Below are 22,544 nucleotides of genomic sequence, written 5' to 3'. Positions count from 1 at the left end.
AGTTTGCGAGCCCTGCCCCACCCGATGAGCGTTGGAGCCGGTGTAGCGACCAACAGATGCATATCTGTATTCCCAGTCATGTGAAATCCATAGATTAGGGCCTAATACATTTATTTCAATTGATTGATTTCCTTATATGAACTGTAACTCAATATGTTGCATTTATATTTTTGTTCAATATAAAGGGCTCAACCATGAGTCTCTGGCATGCTTTGGGGAAATAGGATGCGGGTGAAGGGGAGATTTATTTTGAATTCAACCTAGTGCTGTTGGAATTCACCTTGCTTCTGCATAGGGGAGAAACTCTGACAAATTCTATATGTGATACCATCTTATCAGGTGAAATACAGCACAGTTTGTAAGAATAGCTGGAAACAGAAGTGCTCTTCAAATAGCATTTATTGCTCAGCACATTCAGGCATGATCAAATCACATTATCAACCGTTCTCATTATCATCCCTATGTACATTTTCATCCATTGGTCAGAAGTAAATAGATAGAGCAAAATAGAGCTTTTGATTTGTTACATTCAATATGACAGTACATCTCTCTTGCAGGAGTTCATTAATTGTGCCTCATAATCTGGGGCGCAACTTTGATTTTGGAAGTGGGGGGGACGTTATTATTATTGTAAATAAATAAAAATATCCAGTCGGATGAACACTCCAAACAGCCTACCCGACCACTCGGTGGCATCCACATGGTCCAAAAGCACACCTATGCCTCGGTTTGTAACACATTCCATGATAAAATGATATGATAAAACTGGGGGAGACATAAATACAATTTCAGAATGTGGGAGGGGGACATATTTTAAGGCGGAGCAGTTCTCATATTGCTTTAAAGGCTTGCACTAACCATGCAGTTTTACAGAAAACCTCTACTGACCTCTAAATCTAGTCATTCAAAAAATAGGTTAAGTCCCAAGTTTTAGGTTTAGCTTGCTTCTCTGCGATTGGCTCAGCAGCTTGTCCTGTTCGCAGTTTTGTCATCTTTGCTCTCTCCATCACCACCTGTAAAGCAGTTCTCGTCTATTTAAAATTGCTCTTGTTCCGTTATCTTCTCATCAACTGTCTGATCTTTCAAACCCACGGCTGATACATCCTCTTCTTTCACTGGTGATGTCTTTGTAATAGATATCTCAACATGTTCAGGTTTTAACTCAGAGGCCTTGGTCTTCACGCTCTCTGTCTTTGGGGTTCCATCTTTGGGATCTCTAACCTTCTCAGGCTCTTTGTCCATACTTTCCTCTGGTTTCTCCTGAGTTGTGTTGCTTTCTGGCACCTCCCTGTGGGAGTCCTTGCTCTCTGCAACTGCAGGAATCTGTTTCTCTGGTGGTGTGATTGTCTTAGCTTTGTCACCACTGCCCGTCGTTTCACTCTTTTCCATAGGGGTGGTCGTTGATTTTGGGGTGAGGGTTGAGTCTGGTTTAGGGGTGGTCATTGATTCTGGGGTGAAGGTTGAGTCTGGTTTAGGGGTGGTCGTTGATTCTGGGGTGAGGGTTGAGTATGGTTTAGAGGTGGTCGTTGATTCTGGGGTGAGGGTTGAGCATGGTTTAGGGGTGGTCGTTGATTCTGGGGTGAGGGTTGAGTCTGGTTTACGGGATATTTCCTCTTTAGGGTTGACTGCTGGTTCTGGTTTTGGAGAAGTTTCTACTTTAGGGGTGACTGCTGGTACTAGTTTTGGGGACGTTTCTACTTTAGGGGTGACTGCTAGTTCTGGTTTTGGGGAAGTTTCTTCTTTAGGGGTGACTGCTAGTTCTGGTTTTGGGGAAGTTTCTTCTTCAGGGGTGACTGCTAGATCTGGTTTTGGGGAAGTTTCTAATTTAGCGGTGACTGCTGGTTCTGGTTTTGGGGATGTCTCCTCTTTAGGGGCGACAGTGGGGAATGGTTTAGGGGATGTTTCTTCTTTAGAGGTTACAGTGGGGTACTGTTTAGGGGATGTCTCCTCTTTAGGGGTAGCGGTTGGTTCCTTTTGCGGTAATGTCTCCTCTTTAGGATTGACAGTTGGCTCTGGTTGCTTGGTTGTTTCTTCTTTAGGGGTGACTGCTGGTTCTGGTTTTGTGGAAGATTCTACTTTAGGGGTGACTGCTAGTTCTAGTTTTGGGGAAGTTTCTACTTTAGGGGTGACTGCTTGTTCTGGGTTTGGGGAAGTTTCTTCTTTAGGGGTGACTGCTAGTTCTGTTTTTTGGTACGTTTTTTCTTTAGGGGTGACTGCTGGTTCTGGTTTTGAGAAAGTTTCTTCTTTAAGGGTGACAGTGAGGTCTGGTTTAGGGGATGTCTCCTCTTTAGTGGTGACGGTTGGCTCCTGTTGTGGGGATGTCTCCTCTTTAGGGATGACCGTGGGGTACGGTTTAGGGGATGTCTCCTCTTTAGGAGTGACAGTTGGCTCTGGTTTTGGGGAAGTTTCTACTTTTGGGATGACTACTGTTTCTGGTTTTGGGGAAGTTTCTTCTTTAGGGGTGGGGGTTAAGAATGGTTTTGGGGAAGTTTCTTCTATAGGGGTGACTGGTACATCTGGTTTTGGGGAAGTTTCTACTTTTGGGATGACTACTGTTTCTGGTTTTGGGGAAGTTTCTTCTTTAGGGGTGGGGGTTAAGAATGGTTTTGGGGAAGTTTCTTCTATAGGGGTGACTGGTACATCTGGTTTTGGGGAAGTTTCTACTTTTGGGATGACTACTGTTTCTGGTTTTGGGGAAGTTTCTACTTTAGGAGTGACTGCTGGTACTGGTTTTGGCGACGTTTCTTCTCTAGTAGTGACTGCTAGTTCTGGTTTTGGGAAAGTTTGTTCTTTAGGGCTGACTGCTAGTTCTGGTTTTGGGGAAGTTTCTTCTTTAGGGGTGACTGCTAGTTCTGGTTTTGGGGAAGTTTGTTCTTTAGGGCTGACTGCTAGTTCTGGTTTTGGGGAAGTTTCTAATTTAGCGGTGACTGCTGGTTCTGGTTTTGGGGATGTCTCCTCTTTAGGGGCGACAGTGGGGAATGGTTTAGGGGATGTTTCTTCTTTAGAGGTTACAGTGGGGTACTGTTTAGGGGATGTCTCCTCTTTAGGGGTAGCGGTTGGTTCCTTTTGCGGTAATGACTCCTCTTTAGGATTGACAGTTGGCTCTGGTTGCTTGGTTGTTTCTTCTTTAGGGGTGACTGCTGGTTCTGGTTTTGTGGAAGATTCTACTTTAGGGGTGACTGCTAGTTCTAGTTTTGGGGAAGTTTCTACTTTAGGGGTGACTGCTTGTTCTGGGTTTGGGGAAGTTTCTTCTTTAGGGGTGACTGCTAGTTCTGTTTTTTGGTATGTTTTTTCTTTAGGGGTGACTGCTGGTTCTGGTTTTGAGAAAGTTTCTTCTTTAAGGGTGACAGTGAGGTCTGGTTTAGGGGATGTCTCCTCTTTAGTGGTGACGGTTGGCTCCTGTTGTGGGGATGTCTCCTCTTTAGGGATGACCGTGGGGTACGGTTTAGGGGATGTCTCCTCTTTAGGAGTGACAGTTGGCTCTGGTTTTGGGGAAGTTTCTACTTTTGGGATGACTACTGTTTCTGGTTTTGGGGAAGTTTCTTCTTTAGGGGTGGGGGTTAAGAATGGTTTTGGGGAAGTTTCTTCTATAGGGGTGACTGGTACATCTGGTTTTGGGGAAGTTTCTACTTTTGGGATGACTACTGTTTCTGGTTTTGGGGAAGTTTCTACTTTAGGAGTGACTGCTGGTACTGGTTTTGGCGACGTTTCTTCTCTAGTAGTGACTGCTAGTTCTGGTTTTGGGAAAGTTTGTTCTTTAGGGCTGACTGCTAGTTCTGGTTTTGGGGAAGTTTCTTCTTTAGGGGTGACTGCTAGTTCTGGTTTTGGGGAAGTTTGTTCTTCAGGGGTGACTGCTTGATCTGGTTTTGGGGAAGTTTCTAATTTAGCGGTGACTGCTGGTTCTGGTTTTGGGGATGTCTCCTCTTTAGGGGCGACAGTGGGGAATGGTTTAGGGGATGTTTCTTCTTTAGAGGTTACAGTGGGGTACTGTTTAGGGGATGTCTCCTCTTTAGGGGTAGCGGTTGGTTCCTTTTGCGGTAATGTCTCCTCTTTAGGATTGACAGTTGGCTCTGGTTGCTTGGTTGTTTCTTCTTTAGGGGTGACTGCTGGTTCTGGTTTTGTGGAAGATTCTACTTTAGGGGTGACTGCTAGTTCTAGTTTTGGGGAAGTTTCTACTTTAGGGGTGACTGCTTGTTCTGGGTTTGGGGAAGTTTCTTCTTTAGGGGTGACTGCTAGTTCTGTTTTTTGGTACGTTTTTTCTTTAGGGGTGACTGCTGGTTCTGGTTTTGAGAAAGTTTCTTCTTTAAGGGTGACAGTGAGGTCTGGTTTAGGGGATGTCTCCTCTTTAGTGGTGACGGTTGGCTCCTGTTGTGGGGATGTCTCCTCTTTAGGGTTGACCGTGGGGTACGGTTTAGGGGATGTCTCCTCTTTAGGAGTGACAGTTGGCTCTGGTTTTGGGGAAGTTTCTACTTTTGGGATGACTACTGTTTCTGGTTTTGGGGAAGTTTCTTCTTTAGGGGTGGGGGTTAAGAATGGTTTTGGGGAAGTTTCTTCTATAGGGGTGACTGGTACATCTGGTTTTGGGGAAGTTTCTACTTTTGGGATGACTACTGTTTCTGGTTTTGGGGAAGTTTCTACTTTAGGAGTGACTGCTGGTTCTGGTTTTGGCGACGTTTCTTCTCTAGTAGTGACTGCTAGTTCTGGTTTTGGGAAAGTTTGTTCTTTAGGGCTGACTGCTAGTTCTGGTTTTGGGGAAGTTTCTTCTTTAGGGGTGACTGCTAGTTCTGGTTTTGGGGAAGTTTGTTCTTCACGGGTGACTGCTTGATCTGGTTTTGGGTAAGTTTCTAATTTAGCGGTGACTGCTAACTCTGCTTTAGGGGATGTCTCCTCTTTAGGGGCAACATTGGGGAACAGTTTAGGGGATTTTTCTTCTTTAGGGGTTACAGTGGGGTAAGGTTTAGGGGATGTCTCCTCTTTAGGGGTGATGGTTGGCTCCTTTTGCGAGGATGTCTCCACTTTAGGGTTGCCAGTGGGGTACTTTTTAGGGGATGTCTCCTCTTTAGGATTGACAGTTGGCTCTGTTTGCGGGGTTGTTTCTTCTTTAGCAGTGACAGTGGGGTCTGGTTTTTGGGAAATTTCTGCTTTATTGGTGACTGCTGGATCTGATTTTGGGGAAGTTTCTTCTTTAGGGCTGACTGCTTGTTCTGGTTTTGGGGAAGTTTCTTCTTTAGTGGTGATTGCTAGTTCTGGATTTGGGGAAGATTCTACTTTAAGGGTGGCTGCTAGTTCTAGTTTTGGGGAAGTTTCTACTTTAGGGGTGACTGCTGGTTCTGGTTTTGGGGAAGTTTCTTCTTTAGGGGTGACTGCTAGTTCTAGTTTTGAGAAAGTTTCTTCTTTAGAGGTGACTGCTAGATCTGGTTTTGGGGAAGTTTCTTCTTTAGTGGTGACTGCTGGTTCTGGTTTTGGGGAAGTTTCTGCTTTAGTGGTGACTGGTAGTTCTGGTTTTGGGAAAGTTTCTTCTTTAGGGCTGACTGTTAGTTCTGGTTTTTGGAAAGTTTCTTCTTTAGGGGTGACAGGTTTGTCCGGATTAGGGGATGTCTCTTCTTTAGGGATGACGGTTGGCTCCTGTTGTGGGGATGTCTCCTCTTTAGCGGTGACAGTTTGGTCTGGTTTTGTGGTTGTTTCATCTTCAGGGGTGAATGCTTGTTCTGGTTTAGGGGATGTGTCCTCTTTATGGGCAACAGTGTGGTACGGTTTAGGGGATGTTTCGTCTTTAAGGGTAACATTAGGGTCCGGTTTAGGGGATGTCTCTTCTTTAAGGGTTACGGTTGGCTCCTGATGTGGGGATATCTCCTCATTAGGGGTGACAGATTGATCCGGTTGTGGGGATGTTTCTTCTTTAGCGGTGACAGTGGGTTCTGGTTTAGGGGATGTCTCTTCTTTATGGGTGACAGTTGGCTCTGGATACAGGGTTGTTTCTTCTTTAGGAGTCACATTGGGGTCTGATTTAGAGGATGTCTCAGATTCTTTCCCTTTTTCCTCACCCATTGAGACATCTTTTGTGACCTTTTCACTGCCATTATGTTCATTCTGCACAACACCTTTTACACTATGTTCCTTGCTGCTCACTTCTGGCTCTGTCGGACCCACCTCCTTTTTAGGAGTCTTTTGCACAGGCTCTTCTTTACACTCACTTGTTGTGCTGAGAATTCTGTCTGGCATTTTATCTCCAACTGTTTTCTCATCTTGTGTTGTTTTTACACCAGAATCATCAGGTGACTTCACCTGCTCCACTGTCTCCTTGGTTGAACTGCTCTTCAGCTCTGCAGTGATATCAGGGGATTCCATGTCCTTCTCTGTGGGCTCAGGGAGATCCTCTTCTTGTATTGTCACAGCACTCTCTGCCTCTTGAGGTTGCTCTGACTCTCTGTGCTCTTTCTGATCAGGTTTCTGCTCCAGTGTTGGGGCACTCTGCTCTGTCAGATCTACCTTTATTCTCTCTTTGATGGGACTTTCTTTTGGGCTATCTTGTTGTTGATCTGTTGGGGCACTCTCCTCTTTCAGATCTACCTCCTTCTTCTCTTTTAAAGGGCTTTGTTTTTTTCTCTCCTCTGACACCTTTTTGGGTTCTTTGGAGATGTCCTCTGTGGGGACCTGTGGTTCACCTTTTACTGAACTTTCTGACTCTGAAGTTTTGGGTTCTGTTGAGATGTCACCATTCATGGGAACCTCTGGTTGGGATTTGCCATGTTTTGGGGTGTCATCTTTTTCTAATGTCTCCTTTATCTCGCTGTCTAGCTTCTCTGTTGTGTCTAGTTTTTCCTTCTCCCCCTCACTGGTGGCCTCAGCTGATTTGACTTCACTTTGTGTATTTTCACCTCTGTCAATGTCCTCTGTCTTTTTGATTGCATCTGGCTCACCCCCCTTTTCCTCCTCTCTTTCATCATCTTCCTCCTCTCCATTTTCTCCCTCGCTTGGGCTAACTCCATCTCCATTTACCTCGACCTCTGCTGATGTTACCATCTGCTGTCTCTTAGACTCTTCCTCCTGTTCACCCTTTTCCTCCGGGGCGTCCACTTCAACATCCACTTTACCTCTATCTTTCTCTTTTTCCTCATCCACCTCTCCCCCACTCCTCTTCTCAGCTTTGTCAGTCTCTTCTCCCTGCTTCTGTCTCAATTCGTCTCCCTCTCCCCCGTCCGTCTCCTCGTAGCCTGTCTCCTCTATCTCGGACATCTCCATGTCTCTGGTGGTCTCAGTGATGATCTCCTCAACAAACTTGTACTGGGGCTCAGACCTGCGTGTGGGCCCTTCCTGCCGGGCCAGGTAAGGCAGGGTGTAGACGGGGGACTGGCGGTAGATGCAGGGCATGGAGATGTGGGTGTCAGAGATGGTGTACAGACGGGACTCCTCACCCTCCAGGAGTTTCCTATAGGGAGGCAGAGAGACGTGTTATTACCGTCATGACTATAATATGGATATGTCCCAATGAGTTAGCCTCGTAAATGCCAGACTGATCACCGCTGTGCACATCCATGTCAGCTCGTGAGAACAGTGTGTGTGGTTATGTCTGAATATCCATATCATGATTATAGTGTCATTCTGTGTTGTGATATGGTCTATGTTCATTTGATGTTAAACATGAAATCAAACTATTTCAATAAAATGTCTACTGTTTCACTTGTTCACTATGGACTGTGTTTTGTTGTAATCTCTCAACATCGCCATGACACTTTTGCACAGTTTTGTTCTAACATAGCACTAAGTTGAATCAGATGTGTTAGCGCTGGGCTAGAATAAAATGTCCACACCTCATTTATCCTCAGAAATAGATCCAGGAACACACTATAAACTATATGGTATTTTCCTCAGTCAATGATTTTATATATGGGAGAGATGGAGTTGATGTCCCTTACCTGTAAGAGAGAATCTCCACATCCAAAGCCATTTTGACATTCAGCAGGTCCTGGTACTCTCTCAGGTAGCCAGACATGTCTAGTTTAGCATTGGTCACCTCATTCTCCAGCTGCCTGATAGTGTCCTGGACAGAAAAGCACAAGTAGTGTCAATAATACTGTCAACCAGCCACTTTGGTTGGTATGACAACAAGGAGAAATGAAGGGGAGAAATAGTGTTCTACCCCTATAGGCCTATATGAGGAAATTATATTCCAATAATGATACAGTTCACATGGGGCCTATATTTGTGGCCTACACCTACAACATAGCCCTGAATGCAAATATGAATCATAAAAATGTGTATGTTTACTTACAATTGTTAGAGGTACAAAATAAACCACAGTCTACCTGGTAATGAATCATTTCCGCATAGTGACGCTCCTCCAGGTCTTGTAGTTGTTTTTCCAGGGCCTCTCTCATTCCTTTCCCACAGTCCAGTTCAATTGTTTTCCCCTGCAGGTGCCTTCTATTCTCCTGGATCTCCTGCTGGGTCGCCTTCAACGCCTCTCTGTTGCTCTCTGCCGCTTTGGTTAACTTTGCGAACTGGACACGGAAGCCCTCCTCGGCCTGCTGAAAGTCGGAGGCGGCGTGACCTTCTAACTGTGCACGGATGTCCCGGAGAGCTGCGGTGATGTCAGGTTTGCCAAAGTCATGCGCCTTGACCGTTACTTGAGCCTCTTGGATCTGGGCCACCATCTCCGATACCTCGTCCTCATGGTTCTTCTTCAAGAAGTGGATCTCGTCCACCAGAGACTGCTCTTTCTTGTCCAACTGAAGTTTGGCGAGGTATGCATCGTTGGCGTCCTTTTTCAGCACAAGGATGCCGTTTTCTGCATCCGAGCGGTCACGTGCCTCCTGCTCGTACTTGTCTCTCAAGGTGAGGAAATCTTCCTCCAGGTTCTGATGCTCTATCTCGATCTGACGCTTCTGAAGGGTGATGTCATGAACTAGGTTCCTCAGGTCCATAAGTTCCAGCTGGTGCTCCTGGGCCAGAGACGCAGGGGACTGTGCCTTTAGTTTGATTTCCTCGATTTCCCTCTCAAACAATTCATTTTGATGCTCCAAATGACGCACCTTCTCTATGAATCCTGCGAAACGGTCGTTCAGCCCATGGAGCAGTTCTTTCTCATTCATTTTCGTCAACACCCCGGTAAATGGGTTTGATAAATCGAAAAGGCTCTCCGATGATCTCGGAAATGATCCGAATTCACTCGTCAGCGTCGTCGCATATCCTCTGTTCATATCTGCGATAGTCGACTCAAAGCCAACGGTCCTGGATGCAGAGGGGGATCCGGTCAGTTTGGGTTGATAGCAGCAATACTCAGCTTGAGCTCCCCTATGCGGAGAACCCGAATGATAGTCCATTCTGTGGCTCATATTGCCTCAGTATACTAAGCTGTGCTGGTGTGCAGGCTAAGCAACCTTTTATACCCGCTCTGTCTGCTCGCGCTGCAGAATGGAACTGTCCATAGTGCTGAAAATGTATAGAATCAGCTGTAGGCTTGACTGTCTGCCAACGCGCGCGTCCTCACCTGTGTTCTCTCTCTCTCTCCGTCTCTTTCTCTCCCTCATCGTTTTGTCGCAGACATCATTGACGCATAGGAGATAATTTCACTTCAGCAATCTAGAAAGACACCTCAAAATTAAAAGTAATATGATTTCAATACATTGTCAGGTGATCAGACTGTTTTATCCATAGCTTTCGTTGTTTTGATGATTTTTTTTATATTATAGAAAGGGGTTGCAGATTCTGGTTTGGCTGAATGTGCTTGCGTTGTAATTGAACTGTATATTACTGTATATAAGAGATTGTAAAGCTACTGTAAAATAGTCAAGTAAGAATGACCCTAAGCCTAGACATAACTGCTCCCATTTCTCAGTCAAGCAGCACTTTTAAAGGGCATTTCAAACACTTTTCAACCTCATATTCATCATCTCCAGCACCAAACCAGTGAAAATTAGGTTGAAAATGGGTGGAGTTGCCCTTTAATCTCACAACGTTTTACAAATGTCTACATGAGGAAAACACATGGGTCTGCTTGGCTTGGCGGAGACAGGCTGGCTGAAAAGGGTTGGCCTGGATGTGTTCCAGTGATACAGCATTTATTTACACCTCACAGTATACGGTAGGTTGCTCATAGAAATCAATGATGTATTTCAGTGAATATGATATCAGAATATGATATTTACTCTCTTGATCAGACATGAAAACCTCTACAGAGAGAGATTAGTAAATATAAAATTTGACTGAACAATGTCTCAGCAAAGACCTTTTTTTATTTTAAAATAGTGTATCATCACTAAAATAAGCACTACATTAACTCAATGTCACTTGATAGATGTATGTTGGTTAAGGATACACAGTGATTCACATTTGTTAACACATTTCATAGCCAACGTTTTTATAATTTTGGGGTATTGTAATATGTAACCCCTAACTGCCCTCACCCCCCCCCCCCCCCCTATACAAAACAAGTGTTGAGAAAGTGCTTTTAGATCAGGTGAATGTCACTCAGTAGATACACTGACTGTACAAATCATTAGGAACACCTTCCTAATATAGCGTTGCACTCAATTCATCAGGGCATGGACTCTACAAGGTATTGAAAGCATTCCACAGGGATGCTGGCCCATGTTGATTCCAATGCTACCCACAGTTTTGTCACTGTCAAGTTGTCTGAATCTCATTTGGGTGGTGGACCATTCTTGATACGCATGGGAAACTGTTGAGCCTGAAAAACCCAACAGCATTGCAGTTCTTGACAAACTCAAACCGGTGCTCCTGGTACCTACTACCATACCCCGGTGAAAGGCACTTAAATATTTTGTCTTGCACATTCACCCTCTGCATGGCACACACACTATCCATGTCTCAATTGTCTCAAGGCTTAAAAATCCTTCTTTAACCTGTCTGCTCATCTTCATCTACACTGTTTGAAGTGGACTTAACAAGTGACATCAATAAGGGATCATAGTTTTCATGTGGATTCACCTGGTCAATCTATGTCATGGAAAGTAGAGGAGTTCCTAATGTTTTGTAAACTCAGTGTATATAGACTGAATTAAAATATAAATACAACATGCAACAATTTCAAACAAGTTACTTAGTTACAGTTCATAGAGGGAAATCAGTCAATTTAAATAAATCACTTAGGCCCTAATCTATGGATTTCACAAGACTGGGAATACAGATATGCATCTATTGGCCACAGATACCTTCAAAGAAAAGTAGGGCTGTGGATCAGAAAACCAGTCTGGTGTGACCACCATTTGCCTCATGCAGTGTGACACATCTCCTTCGCATAGAGTTGATCAGGCTGTTGATTGTGGCCTGTGGAATGTTGTCCCACTCCTCTTCAATGGCTGTGCGGAGTTGCTGGATATTGGCGCAAACTGGAACATGCTGTCGTACAAGTCGATCCAGAGCATCCCACACATGCTCAATGGTTGGCATGTCTGGTGGGTATTCAGGCCATGGAAGAACTGGGACATTTTTAGTTTCCAGAAATTGTGTACAGATCCTTGCGACATGGGGCCGTGCATTATCATGCTGAAACATGAGGTGATGAATGGCACGATATTGGGCCTCAGGATGTGTAAAAGGAATTATATATCTTTCATGATAATAATCAATAATCAATTCGCCTTGACTAATGCCCAAGGTTTGTAAGACAATGGGTTAAAATAATTAGGCAAGGACTCAGCTTTCTGCAAAAGGTATCTGTAGCTTTATTCAGAGAACGTTCTGAGGTCAGGATAACAAAACAGTCATTATATAGTTCTTGCTTTCTTACGCACATGCATTTACACACAAACTGTTGGTGACCTGTCTCCCCCACAAACTTCTCACCCTCTTTATCACTCTCCCGAGCTCGCCTGTTCCTTTCCCTCAAGATAAGAAATGCTTTGAAGCTTTCACTCCCAGGACCATCTGTCTCCTGGTGTCCCTCGTAATTGCATATACACATTCCTTTCCCTATCACATGGTTCCTGAACTTTCCAGAACTAATCAAACTTATCTATCCCTACATTGATCATTACATTGATTATTCATTAACCATTCTGTATGACTAATAATTCATCATGGTCTATTGATTCATTTACCTTTAATAGATAATTCTCTTATCAGGATGTCATCAAGGTATCTCTGTACATTCAAATTCTCGTAAATAAAATGCAATTGTGTTTGTTGTCATCCATAGCTTATGCCTGCCCATACCATAACCACACCACCACCATGGGGCTCTCTGTTTACACCGTTGACATGAGCAATCCACTTGCCCTCACGACACCGTACACTCTGTTTGCCATCTGCCCGGTACGGTTGAAACCTGGATTTATCCGTGAAGATCCCACTTCTGCAGAGTGCCAGCAGCCTTCTAAGGTGAGCATTTAACCACTGAAGTTGATTACAACGCCAGACTGCAGTCAGGTCAAGACCCTGGTGAGGACGACAAGCACGCAGATGAGCTTCCCTGAGACTGTTTCTGACAGTTTGTGCAGAAGGTCTTCGGTACCCATAGTTTCATCAGCTGTCCGGGTGGCTGGTCTCAGACGATCCCGCAGGTGAAAAAAAAAACAGATGTGCAGGTCCTGGTCTGGTGTGGTTACATGTGGTTGTCACGTCCTGACCCCTGTTAGATGTCATTTTCTATAGTAGAGTAGGTCAGGGCGTGACAGGGGGTGTTTTGGGTGGTTTTCTATGTTTTCTATTTCTATATTTAAGTTCTAGTTTTTCTGTTTCTATGTTGTTTTTTTGGGGTTGATCTCCAATTGGAGGCAGCTGGTCCTCGTTGCCTCTAATTGGAGATCATATTTAAGTTGGGGTTTTTTCTATTGTGTTTGTGGGTAGTTGTTTTCCGTTTTGTTGTCTGCTGCCTGACGGAACTGTTTTGCTGTCGTTTTAGTTTCTTTCTAAAAGTGTTTAGTTTTCATTAAAAGAATAATCATGAGCACTCAACACGACGCGCCTTGGTCCCCTTTATACGACGCACGTTACAGTGGTCTGCGGTTGTTGGAGGCAGCTTAGGGTAAACAAATTAACATTCAATTATCTGGCAACAGCTCTGGTGGACATTCCTGCAGTCAGCATGCCAATTGCACGCTCCCAAAAAACATGAGACATCTGTGGCATTGAGGTGTGTGAGCTCAACTGTGAATGGTCCTGGCGTACCAAGAAAAAGTGTCAAGGGAAGCCAGTTTGGATTTGGCTTCACTCCTATCACATCACATCGAGAGCAATACATCTTTGACAAAACAACTTGTTGTTGTGGCTAGCTAGCTAAAATTGACCCTTTCCTAAATTAGCCACGGATTGAGATAGGGGTTTGGACTTCTGGTTTTACTTAATTCTAATACTGGTCAATGATTATAACGGTGATTCTGATCTAACCATAAATTCGTACATTGTTGTGCTATACTGTAGCTAGATTTTTAGCCAGGTAGCCTAGGACAACAAAAAATACAAGTGTGAACTGTATGACAGAGTCATAGTCCGTTTTGTCAACATGAGAGGATGTCATTGACGTTTCTCTACAAGTAGATTGAGTCAACATGTTTTTTCAACTTGCACGAACGTTACGCACGCACGCGAACCCACACACACACACACACACACACACACACACACACACACACACACACACACACACACACACACACACACACACACACACACACACACACACACACACACACACACACACACACACACACACACACACAGAGAAATCAGAACCAGGGACAACCACATATTTAGCTTACATTGATTGGACTAAATCATTTTTGGTATATTTTAGTTGTCACTGTATTAGACTAAGCAATGTGATTGTGAAGTGGTGCTGGAACCAATTGACCCAGCGTCGTCCGGGTTTGGCCGGCAGGGATATCCTTGTCTCATCGCGCACTAGCGACTCCTGTGGCGGGCCGGGTGCAGTGCATGCTGTCCAGCTCGGTGTACGGTGTTTCCTCCGACACATTGGTGCGGCTGGCTTCCGGGTTGGATGTGCATTGTGTCAAGAAGCAGTGCGGCATGTTTGGGTTGTGTTTCGGAGGACGCATGGCTCTCGACCGTCGCCTCTCCCGAGTCCGTACGGGAGTTGCAGCAATGAGACAAGACAGTAACTACTACCAATTGGAAACCACGAAATTGGGAAATTGGGTGTCTTCCTATTGTCTTGGCCTTAACCCTAAATATCACGGTCTCAAGGCTTATGAACTAACAGGTTATAGTGCAAACAACGCAATTATCACAAGACATAGGTAGTAATATGGCTTTCTTTTCTGTTGTGATAATAGTGTTGTTTGCTCTATAACCAGTGATTTTACCAACACAACTCTATTGTTTACACAGTCTATGGTTCGAGGAAACTGTGCAGACAGTGATCTGAGCTATATGATTGGCTACCGGTAGGTATATAGGCGTTATTGATTTGCTCTCTGGGCCTGCCGGGTACGTGGAGTTGTACCTTCAGACACATGAAATGGTTAAAAATGTGATCACTTTGCCTTCCCGGTGCTAGGGCTGCTGAACCAAGTGCACCTAACCCCAACAGCAACAAAAACATAGAAAAATAAAGAACCAAAGGCTTTATCCTTGGGTTTTTTACAGAATTGTTTGGTGATCGACTAGGAATGCCTTGGAGATCGACCGGTTGGTGACCACTGCTCTACTTGAAATGTAGTTAGGAAAGTTTAGTCAGTAAGGCTGGTCCGAATGGATCGTCATTTCATTCACCTTGTAAACTCTATAATTCACATTGCTTGCTTCCTATCTCACTAGTCAGCATAGCAGGAATTTGTATGTAGTGTTTTTATTGACACCTCATCAGGATAGCCTCACGTCTCTCTTCCTCTTTACCATTAGCAAGCGGGTGGAATGTCCTTCACCTATTAACTTCCGCCAATGAGCATTCTCCCAGCTGGAGGGTTTCGATGCCAGCTGTCCAGCATAGGGCAATATGTTATCAGCATCTGGTTCTGTGGAGCATTCCTCTGAGACGAGGCCTACCCCAAAACTACCATATGGTATTCTGTTGTCATTCAGTTAAGCCTGTACTCAATTGAAATCTAATAAAAATGATTTTAGTCCCACCCTGAAAAAATAAAATCTCTGGGAGTCAAAGGTAGTGATTTAGCTCTTACTGAGACAGAGGCTGACATGCTTTCAAATTTCAAGTAGAAACTGAATCTCACTCGTACACGTACAGTACTTGTTGAAAATAACATATATTTATTCCAGCCCTTCATGTTTACCACATCTCAAATAAATCCCCAATAAATCACAGTGGGGTTTGGAGTAAGCATGCGTTAAGCATGAGTCATCACGGGTTAGTATGAGTTAGCATGGGTTATCGTTAGCGTTTGATGGCCAGGGTGAGTCCGTCGCCCACAGTGAGCATGCTCAGATCGATCCTCTGGTCTGTGTGGAGTTTCTTGTTGAGCTTGTCCAGAGCCTGGGAGGTCAGGTCATCAGGAGCAGGGTCCACCACTTTACCACTCCAGAGTACCTGGGGGAGAAGGTGGGGGGGATCAGAGATACAAGTGAGGTGTGCTGTGGTCAGAAGGTCAGAAAGACAGGTCAAGGAAGTGTAATTAGATAGACAGGTCAAGGAAGGGTAATTAGATAGACAGGTCAAGGAAGGGTAATCAGATAGACAGGTGATAGACAGGTCAAGGAAGGGTAATCAGATAGACAGGTGATAGACAGGTCAAGGAATGGTAATTATATAGACAGGTGATAAACAGGTCAAGGAAAGGTAATTAGATAGACAGGTGATAGACAGGAAGTGTAATTAGATAGACAGGTGATAGACAGGTCAAGGAAGGGTAATTAGATAGACAGGTGATAAACAGGTAAAGGAATGGTAATTAGATAGATAGGTGATAGACAGGTCAATGAAGGGTAATTAGGTGGACAGGTATAGACAGATCAAGGAAGGGTAATTAGGTGGACTGGTATTGGACAGGTCAGGGAAGGGTAATCAGATAGACAGATTAGAGGAGTGAGGTGAAGGGGGAGGCAGGTGGGAGACAGGTGAGGAGAGAGGCTCAGACTGAGGACAGAGGAGATAGGTTGCCATCTTTCTCTATGTTTTATATGTAGGCCTATCTTTTCATACATCTTTACCTCAGTTAGCTTATTAGATCAAATCGATTGCATGCTGGCATTATTCAAATCATTTTCAAAATCACGACTCGCTTGTAGGAATACAATTTTGGGCATAGGCTACTCACATTATCGATGGCAATGATGCCCCCTTGTCTCACAAGCTCAAGAGACTTCTCATAATATCTGTCATAGTTCCGTTTATCCGCATCGATGAACACAAAGTCATAGGTTCCAGCTTCCCCAGCAGCTATCAACTCATCTAGGACAAACAAAAGATCACGTTGAAAAGGATTGACCCGTTTCACAACGGAATCGTGTTTGGGTTCTTTAAAGTCAGTCACCTACCAAGTGTTTTTATACACATTTGAAGACGGACATTAATTTTATCCTCGACTCCGGCCTAGAAAAGAGAAAGGTAGTTAGTTACATGTCTTTCATTGTCTAGGCTTCTGTACTGTTAAGTCCATTGAGATGTTTCAATGTGCTTTAAATTACATTTTGACTTGATTTCGAGTAGATGGTTTGAGGCAGACAATAGCAACCATTTTCTGTCACAATGGTTGACCTGTGTTGTGTACAGTAGTATTTCTACTGTTGGGGTTTGGAGGGGGCATTAAGTTCATTGTAGGGATTCTCTGCTGCTAGGCTTTGCACCTTTCGTAGACACTTTCTTCTGAGCAGACGGCCTCACTACTCCACCCACAGCACTTTGTGAAGTCTGACTGACAGATGTTAGATACTGAATATGCTGTATTGAAGCTTTTGGGGAGACAATCGATGTTTCTGAATTCCAATGAGTTGAATGGGTTTAGATGTTGTATTGGGGTTGAATACTGGACAAACAGATCTAATTCCTGTCTAGAGGAATGATGGAGCAAGTAAACTAGCTGAACGACAAGCGGAATGTTGATCTGACCTCTTTAAAGAAAGGTTTAGCAATGTTCACGTATTCGTCGTCTATTTCACATGCTACCACTTGACCCTTCTCTGGTACAACCAATGCCATGTTCAGGGTGTTGTACCCTGTGTACATCCCTGGAGAGAAGGAAAATATTAACATTAGTCTCTTCTGATATTAGAATGAGGGAAGTTAATTCAGAATTAGTGAATGTTGAAAAGATTGGCACAATGAAATATATTCCAAATAATATAGTAACATTAAATGTTTTCAGTATTAAGCTTGTTTTATCATTACATACCAATTTCAATGGTTTTGCTGGCATTGATCAGTTTGGCCAGATTTGCCATCAGTTGTGCTTGTTCACTAGCAACCAGCATGATGCTCCATGGGTCCTCAAGGGTTTTCTGCAACATGAAGGAAGGAGAATTTTTATTTTATTTAACCTTTATTTAACTAGGTAAATCAGTTAAGAACAAATTCAATGACGGGGGCTGGGATTGTTTTATTTTTTTGTAGTTTTTTTAAAATATAGGACAAAACACACATCACGACAAGAGAGACAACACAACACTGCATACAGAGAGACCTAAAGACAACAACATAGGAAGGCAGCAACACATGACAACACAGCATAGTAGCAACACAACATGACAACAACATGGTAGCAACACAACATGGTAGTAGCACAAAACATGGTACAAACATTATTGGGAACAGACAACAGCACAAAGGGCAAGAAGTTAAAGACAAAAACACATCACGCAAAGCAGCCACAACTGTCAGTAAGAGTGTCCATGATTGAGTCTTTGAATGAAGAGATTGAGATAAAACTGTCTAGTTTGACTGTTTGTTGCAGCTCGTTCCAGTCGCTAGCTGCAGCGAACTGAAAGACGAGCGACCCAGGGATTTGTGTGTTTTGGGGATCTTTAACAGAATGTGACTGGCAGATTGGGTGTTGTATGTGGTGGATGAGGGCTGCAGTAGATATCTCAGATAGAGGGGAGTGAGGCCTAAGAGGGTTTTATAAATAAGCATCAACCAGTGGGTCTTGCGACGGGTATACAGAGATGACCAGTTTACAGAGGAGTATAGAGTGCAGTGATGTGTCCTATAAAGAGCATTGGTGGCACATCTGATGGCCGAATGGTAAAGAACATCTAGCGAGAGCACCCTTACCTGCCGATCTAGAAATGACATCTCCATAATCTAGCATGGGTAGGATGATCATCTGAATCGGGGTTAGTTTGGCAGCTGGGGTGAAAGAGGAGCGATTATGATAGAGGAAACCAAGTCTAGATGTAACTTTAGCCTGCAGTTGTGATTTGTGCTGAGAGAAGGACAGTGTACCGTATTGCCATACAAAGGGAAGCACAGCCGCGAGACTACAAAGGGAAGCACAGCCGCAAGCTGCCCAGTGACACGAGCCTATCGAGAGCATCCTGACCGGTTGCATCACTGCTTGGTACGGCAATTGCTCGGCTTCAGACCGCAAGGCACTTCAGAGGGTAGTGCGTACGGCCCAGTACATCACTGGGGCAAAGTTAACTGCCATCCAGGACCTCTACACCAGGCGGTGTCAGAGGAAGGCCCTAAAAATTGTCAAAGACCCCAGCCACCCCAGTCATAGACTGTTCTCTCTACTACCACATGGCAAGCGGTACCGGAGTGCCAAGTCTAGGACAAAAAGGCTTCTCAACAGTTTTTACCCCCAAGCCATAAGACTCCTGAACAGGTAACCAAATGGTTACCTGGACTATTTGCATTGTGTGCCCCCCCCCCAACCCCTCTTTTACGCTGCTGCTACTCTCTGTTCATCATATATGCATAGTCACTTTAACCATACCCACATGTACATACTACCTCAATAAGCCTGACTAACCGGTGTCTGTATATAGCATTGCTACTCTTATTTTCAAATGTCTTTTTACTGTTGTTTTATTTCTTTACTTACCTACACACACACACACACACACACACACACATATACCTTTTTTTTCTCGCACTATTGGTTAGAGCCTGTAAGTAAGCATTTCACTCTAAGGTCTACACCTGTTGTATTAGTTGCACGTGACAAATAAACTTTGATTTAATTTGATTTGACCTTTGTTTTGGAGGTGTTCAGAACAAGGTTAAGGGTTTAGAAAGCTTGTTGGACACTAAGAAAGCTTTGTTATAGAGCGTTTAACACAACATTTTAATTCAGACATTGACAAAAAAATACTAAAACATGACATTTTTATGACATAATCTAATCAAACAATGTAATTTCGCCGTGTTGCTGACTGCAGCGTCTCAGCACAGTGTTTGTATAGTACTGTGCTGACCTCTAGTGGTTATAGTAGCCTATTTAACTGTCATGATAATGTAGAAAACCAGTATCTCTCTGTATCTATCTAGTTTATATGTACAGTACATTCCTGCTTTTCATCTCATAAACACCCTGGTTCTCCCCAGTCTTACCAGTCCAATCCCAACCCTAGTTTCATGTCCTCATCCCAGTTCAACCCTAACACTAGTCTCAACCTCAACCCTAACCCTGGCTCTAACCCAGTCCAGTCTTACCAGTCCAACCCTAACCCTAGTTTCATGTCCTCATCCCAGTTCAACTCTAACACTAGTCTCAACCTCAACCCTAACCCTGGCTCTAACCCAGTCCAGTCTTACCAGTCCAACCCTAACCCTAGTTTCATGTCCTCATCCCAGTTCAACCCTAACACTAGCCTCAACCTCAACCCTAACCCTGGCTCTAACCCAGTCCAGTCTTACCAGTCCAACCCTAACTCTAGTTTCATGTCCTCATCCCAGTTCAACCCTAACACTAGTCTCAACCTCAACCCTAACCCTGGCTCTAACCCAGTCCAGTCTTACCAGTCTGAGTTTGGTCATGACAGGATGTTCTCTCAGTGAGTTGTTCACGACATACTGCAGCACTGGGTCGTTCTTCCCTCCACTGTGGCTCTTACCTGGCAGGGCAGATCCTATTCCTGTGCCTGACCAAAAAAACATCAGTTACAAATTTAGTTTTGCATGGTCATTTTAAAGGTCATTTTGATTGTCAGCCCCAAAGCCGTGTTCGCAGCCATGGCAAATATTGATTACAGCGTGTTCAGGATTTAGCAAGTTAACCTTTGTAAAGAATTCTTTACTGTCAACATCAGGATAAGAAATTGAAGTGCTTAAAGATGTTAAAAAGATGGATATTCTCTGAGTCTGTGCCCTCGTTTGGCCTGTAAGGAAAAAAACAGAATGGTGTGGGCTTACTGGTCAAAAACAGCTGATTTTGCCAGCTCAGCCAATGAGATGTGCATGCACTTGGATATTCAAATGATCTACCAACTCAGAGTTCCATGTGGGGACAAACTGCTCTGGCTGCCCCTGATGTCCAGCATGCAGACTTGCCTTTGCAGCTTGTAAACCACCTTGTGTGGAGGCTCTGTTTAGCCACTCTTTCTTGTTGGCTAGCAATCTATCTATGTTTGCAGCGATTGCTAGGGTACTAACTAAGTGTTTCTTAACAGCCAACTCTTATTAACCACATCATTTGAAAAAAGTGACTTTCGAGATAGTTGTTGCAATTCTGGCGTCTCATTTATAACCATTGAGTAAATTGCACACTAAAATTGGTGCATGGCATACATATGTATGTTTCGTGGCTATCTGACAGACAAAAAGTTTATGAAAGACAAAAACAAAGGCAAATAGCTGTGGACCTGTAAACAGACCGTTTGAATTCAATAGGACCTATCGTTTTGCGTTTACTTTTTCTCCAACCTACGCTGCTGCACTGAGCGAATTCTAGAACATTGTCTACTCACAGTGATGGCCATAACTTACACACTTCAATGAAAAATGTCATATGTCTGTTCACCTGTCAAATTCTACTGTATGTTATAAACCAGCTTTCTTTCTGGTGCATAGAGCAAAATACTTGAATTAATAGCATATCTAATAGGCCCAGTTAAATGAGAGATGCGCATGGTAATTGTTTGTAGTCTGTGGCTACTTCGGGAATATGAACCCATCATGGCCCAAGTAGTTTAAGAATTTATTCTGCAATGGTTCTGAAAATATGTATTACGTGTATAAACGCAATATTGTCTACTTGATAAATGTGAAATTAGAGTATTCAGACGTAAGCTTCTGAAGTAACCTACAACCATCTGTGCCACTGTTAATAAACTGTGCTCTGGATCTGAGCTCTGGATCAGATGGTTTAGAGCAAAATAACTTGTTGATTTACTACTATGAAGTGGGTGCAATTAAATGAGATATGCGACAAATAGTATACAGTACTTGTTCTAGGTCTATGTGCTAGCAACCTGGTGAGTATGAAGCCATCACAGAAAAGGTGAGGAATTTATTATGCAATGATCATGGAAATTAAATAAATAATAGCCTAGAAAATAGATGCCTATTTCTAATTATGTTAAAATGCTAAGATAAACTAAATAGATTTTCTCTCTTCTCACTAACGGCAAATGATTGCATCTTATTAACTTGTTTATTGTTATGAACAAGCGTGTCCAGTATATCCCCCATATGCACAACACACTAATCTACTTCCCTGCTTGCAATGCAAAACTTCAACCACTAGAAAGTGCATACACAGTCTAAAGTTTGCTGGAAGGTGAGCACATTTTCAAGTCAAGTTCAGTTTTTATAAATTCAAACTTTTGTGTGAAATGTGTGCACGCACATTTTGGGGTATATTCTGTATGTATGTAAATGTTTTTAAATGAGGCCCCTGAGCCTAAGTCTCCCCCCTAGTCAGCAGGTACTGTAGCCTAGTGGTTAGAGCCGAAAGGTTGCTGGATCGAATCCCCGAGCTGACAAGGTCAAAATCTATCATTCTGCCCCTGAACAAGGCAGTTAACCCACTGTCCCCCGGTAGGCTGTCTTTGTAAATAAGAATTTGTTCTCAACTGACTTGCCTAGTTAAACAAAGGTTAAATAAAAACATTAGTCTCCTCTCTAATGGAAAAATTGCACAGTGAGATATTTACCTGTTAGTGCAAGAACAAGCTGAATGCAGAAATACATCTTGATGTCTGGAGCCATTTTGGAAGTGTGTCTATTCAGCTATATAGAGTGAACACCAAAGAGACTGTATTGAGGGAATGTGGGTCTACAATTTATACAGAGTGGATGGGAAAGTCCACTGGCCTCCATGTGTGTTTGTTTTGGACTATCCTTTTAGGGTGAGGGACAATATATCGACAACTCTGTATGTAGATGTTTCACAAGAACACTTTCCTCACAATGTGTTTTCCAGACACCACCCCATGATCCCCATGATGTAACAGTGGGGTTTTCAAGGTGTCAGCCATAGGGAACCACTGTTTAAAGCTCACTGTATGCAGTACAGAGGGTCAAATAATACATACAAATACTAGATGTGTAACGCAGACACTAGGAGTTAGGAAGCAAGTACAGGGGGTCAAATAATACATACAAATACTAGATGTGTAACGCAGACACTAGGAGTTAGGAAGCAAGTACAGGGGGTCAAATAATACATACAAATACTAGATGTGTAACGCAGACACTAGGAGTTAGGAAGCAAATACAGGGGGTC

The 22,544-nt window shown here is 43.6% G+C and overlaps 2 protein-coding genes across 2 annotated transcripts; both read right to left on the bottom strand.

The window, feature by feature from the left end:
- Nucleotides 1-381: 381 nt before the first annotated feature.
- LOC115193452 (mucin-2-like) lies at nucleotides 382-9,580 on the bottom strand. Its single transcript, XM_029752140.1, has 7 exons — nucleotides 8,307-9,580; nucleotides 7,917-8,041; nucleotides 5,933-7,429; nucleotides 4,850-5,806; nucleotides 3,596-3,883; nucleotides 2,643-3,553; nucleotides 382-2,516 (listed from the first exon to the last, which is right to left on the bottom strand). The coding sequence occupies exons 1-7, from the start codon at nucleotides 9,333-9,335 to the stop codon at nucleotides 1,036-1,038; spliced, it is 6,288 nt and encodes a 2,095-aa protein (XP_029608000.1). The 5' UTR covers nucleotides 9,336-9,580; the 3' UTR covers nucleotides 382-1,035.
- A 5,585-nt stretch (nucleotides 9,581-15,165) lies between these two features.
- On the bottom strand, nucleotides 15,166-22,086 carry LOC115193583 (catechol O-methyltransferase domain-containing protein 1). Its single transcript, XM_029752367.1, has 7 exons — nucleotides 21,973-22,086; nucleotides 19,838-19,959; nucleotides 17,268-17,373; nucleotides 16,985-17,103; nucleotides 16,414-16,468; nucleotides 16,194-16,327; nucleotides 15,166-15,466 (listed from the first exon to the last, which is right to left on the bottom strand). The coding sequence occupies exons 1-7, from the start codon at nucleotides 22,025-22,027 to the stop codon at nucleotides 15,314-15,316; spliced, it is 744 nt and encodes a 247-aa protein (XP_029608227.1). The 5' UTR covers nucleotides 22,028-22,086; the 3' UTR covers nucleotides 15,166-15,313.
- Nucleotides 22,087-22,544: the final 458 nt, after the last annotated feature.

This window comes from Salmo trutta, chromosome 5, assembly GCF_901001165.1.
Source record: "Salmo trutta chromosome 5, fSalTru1.1, whole genome shotgun sequence".
Taxonomy (NCBI): Eukaryota; Metazoa; Chordata; class Actinopteri; order Salmoniformes; family Salmonidae; genus Salmo; species Salmo trutta.
Note: the sequence above shows the minus strand (reverse complement) of the source record. Positions and strands in the feature narration are given on the sequence as shown.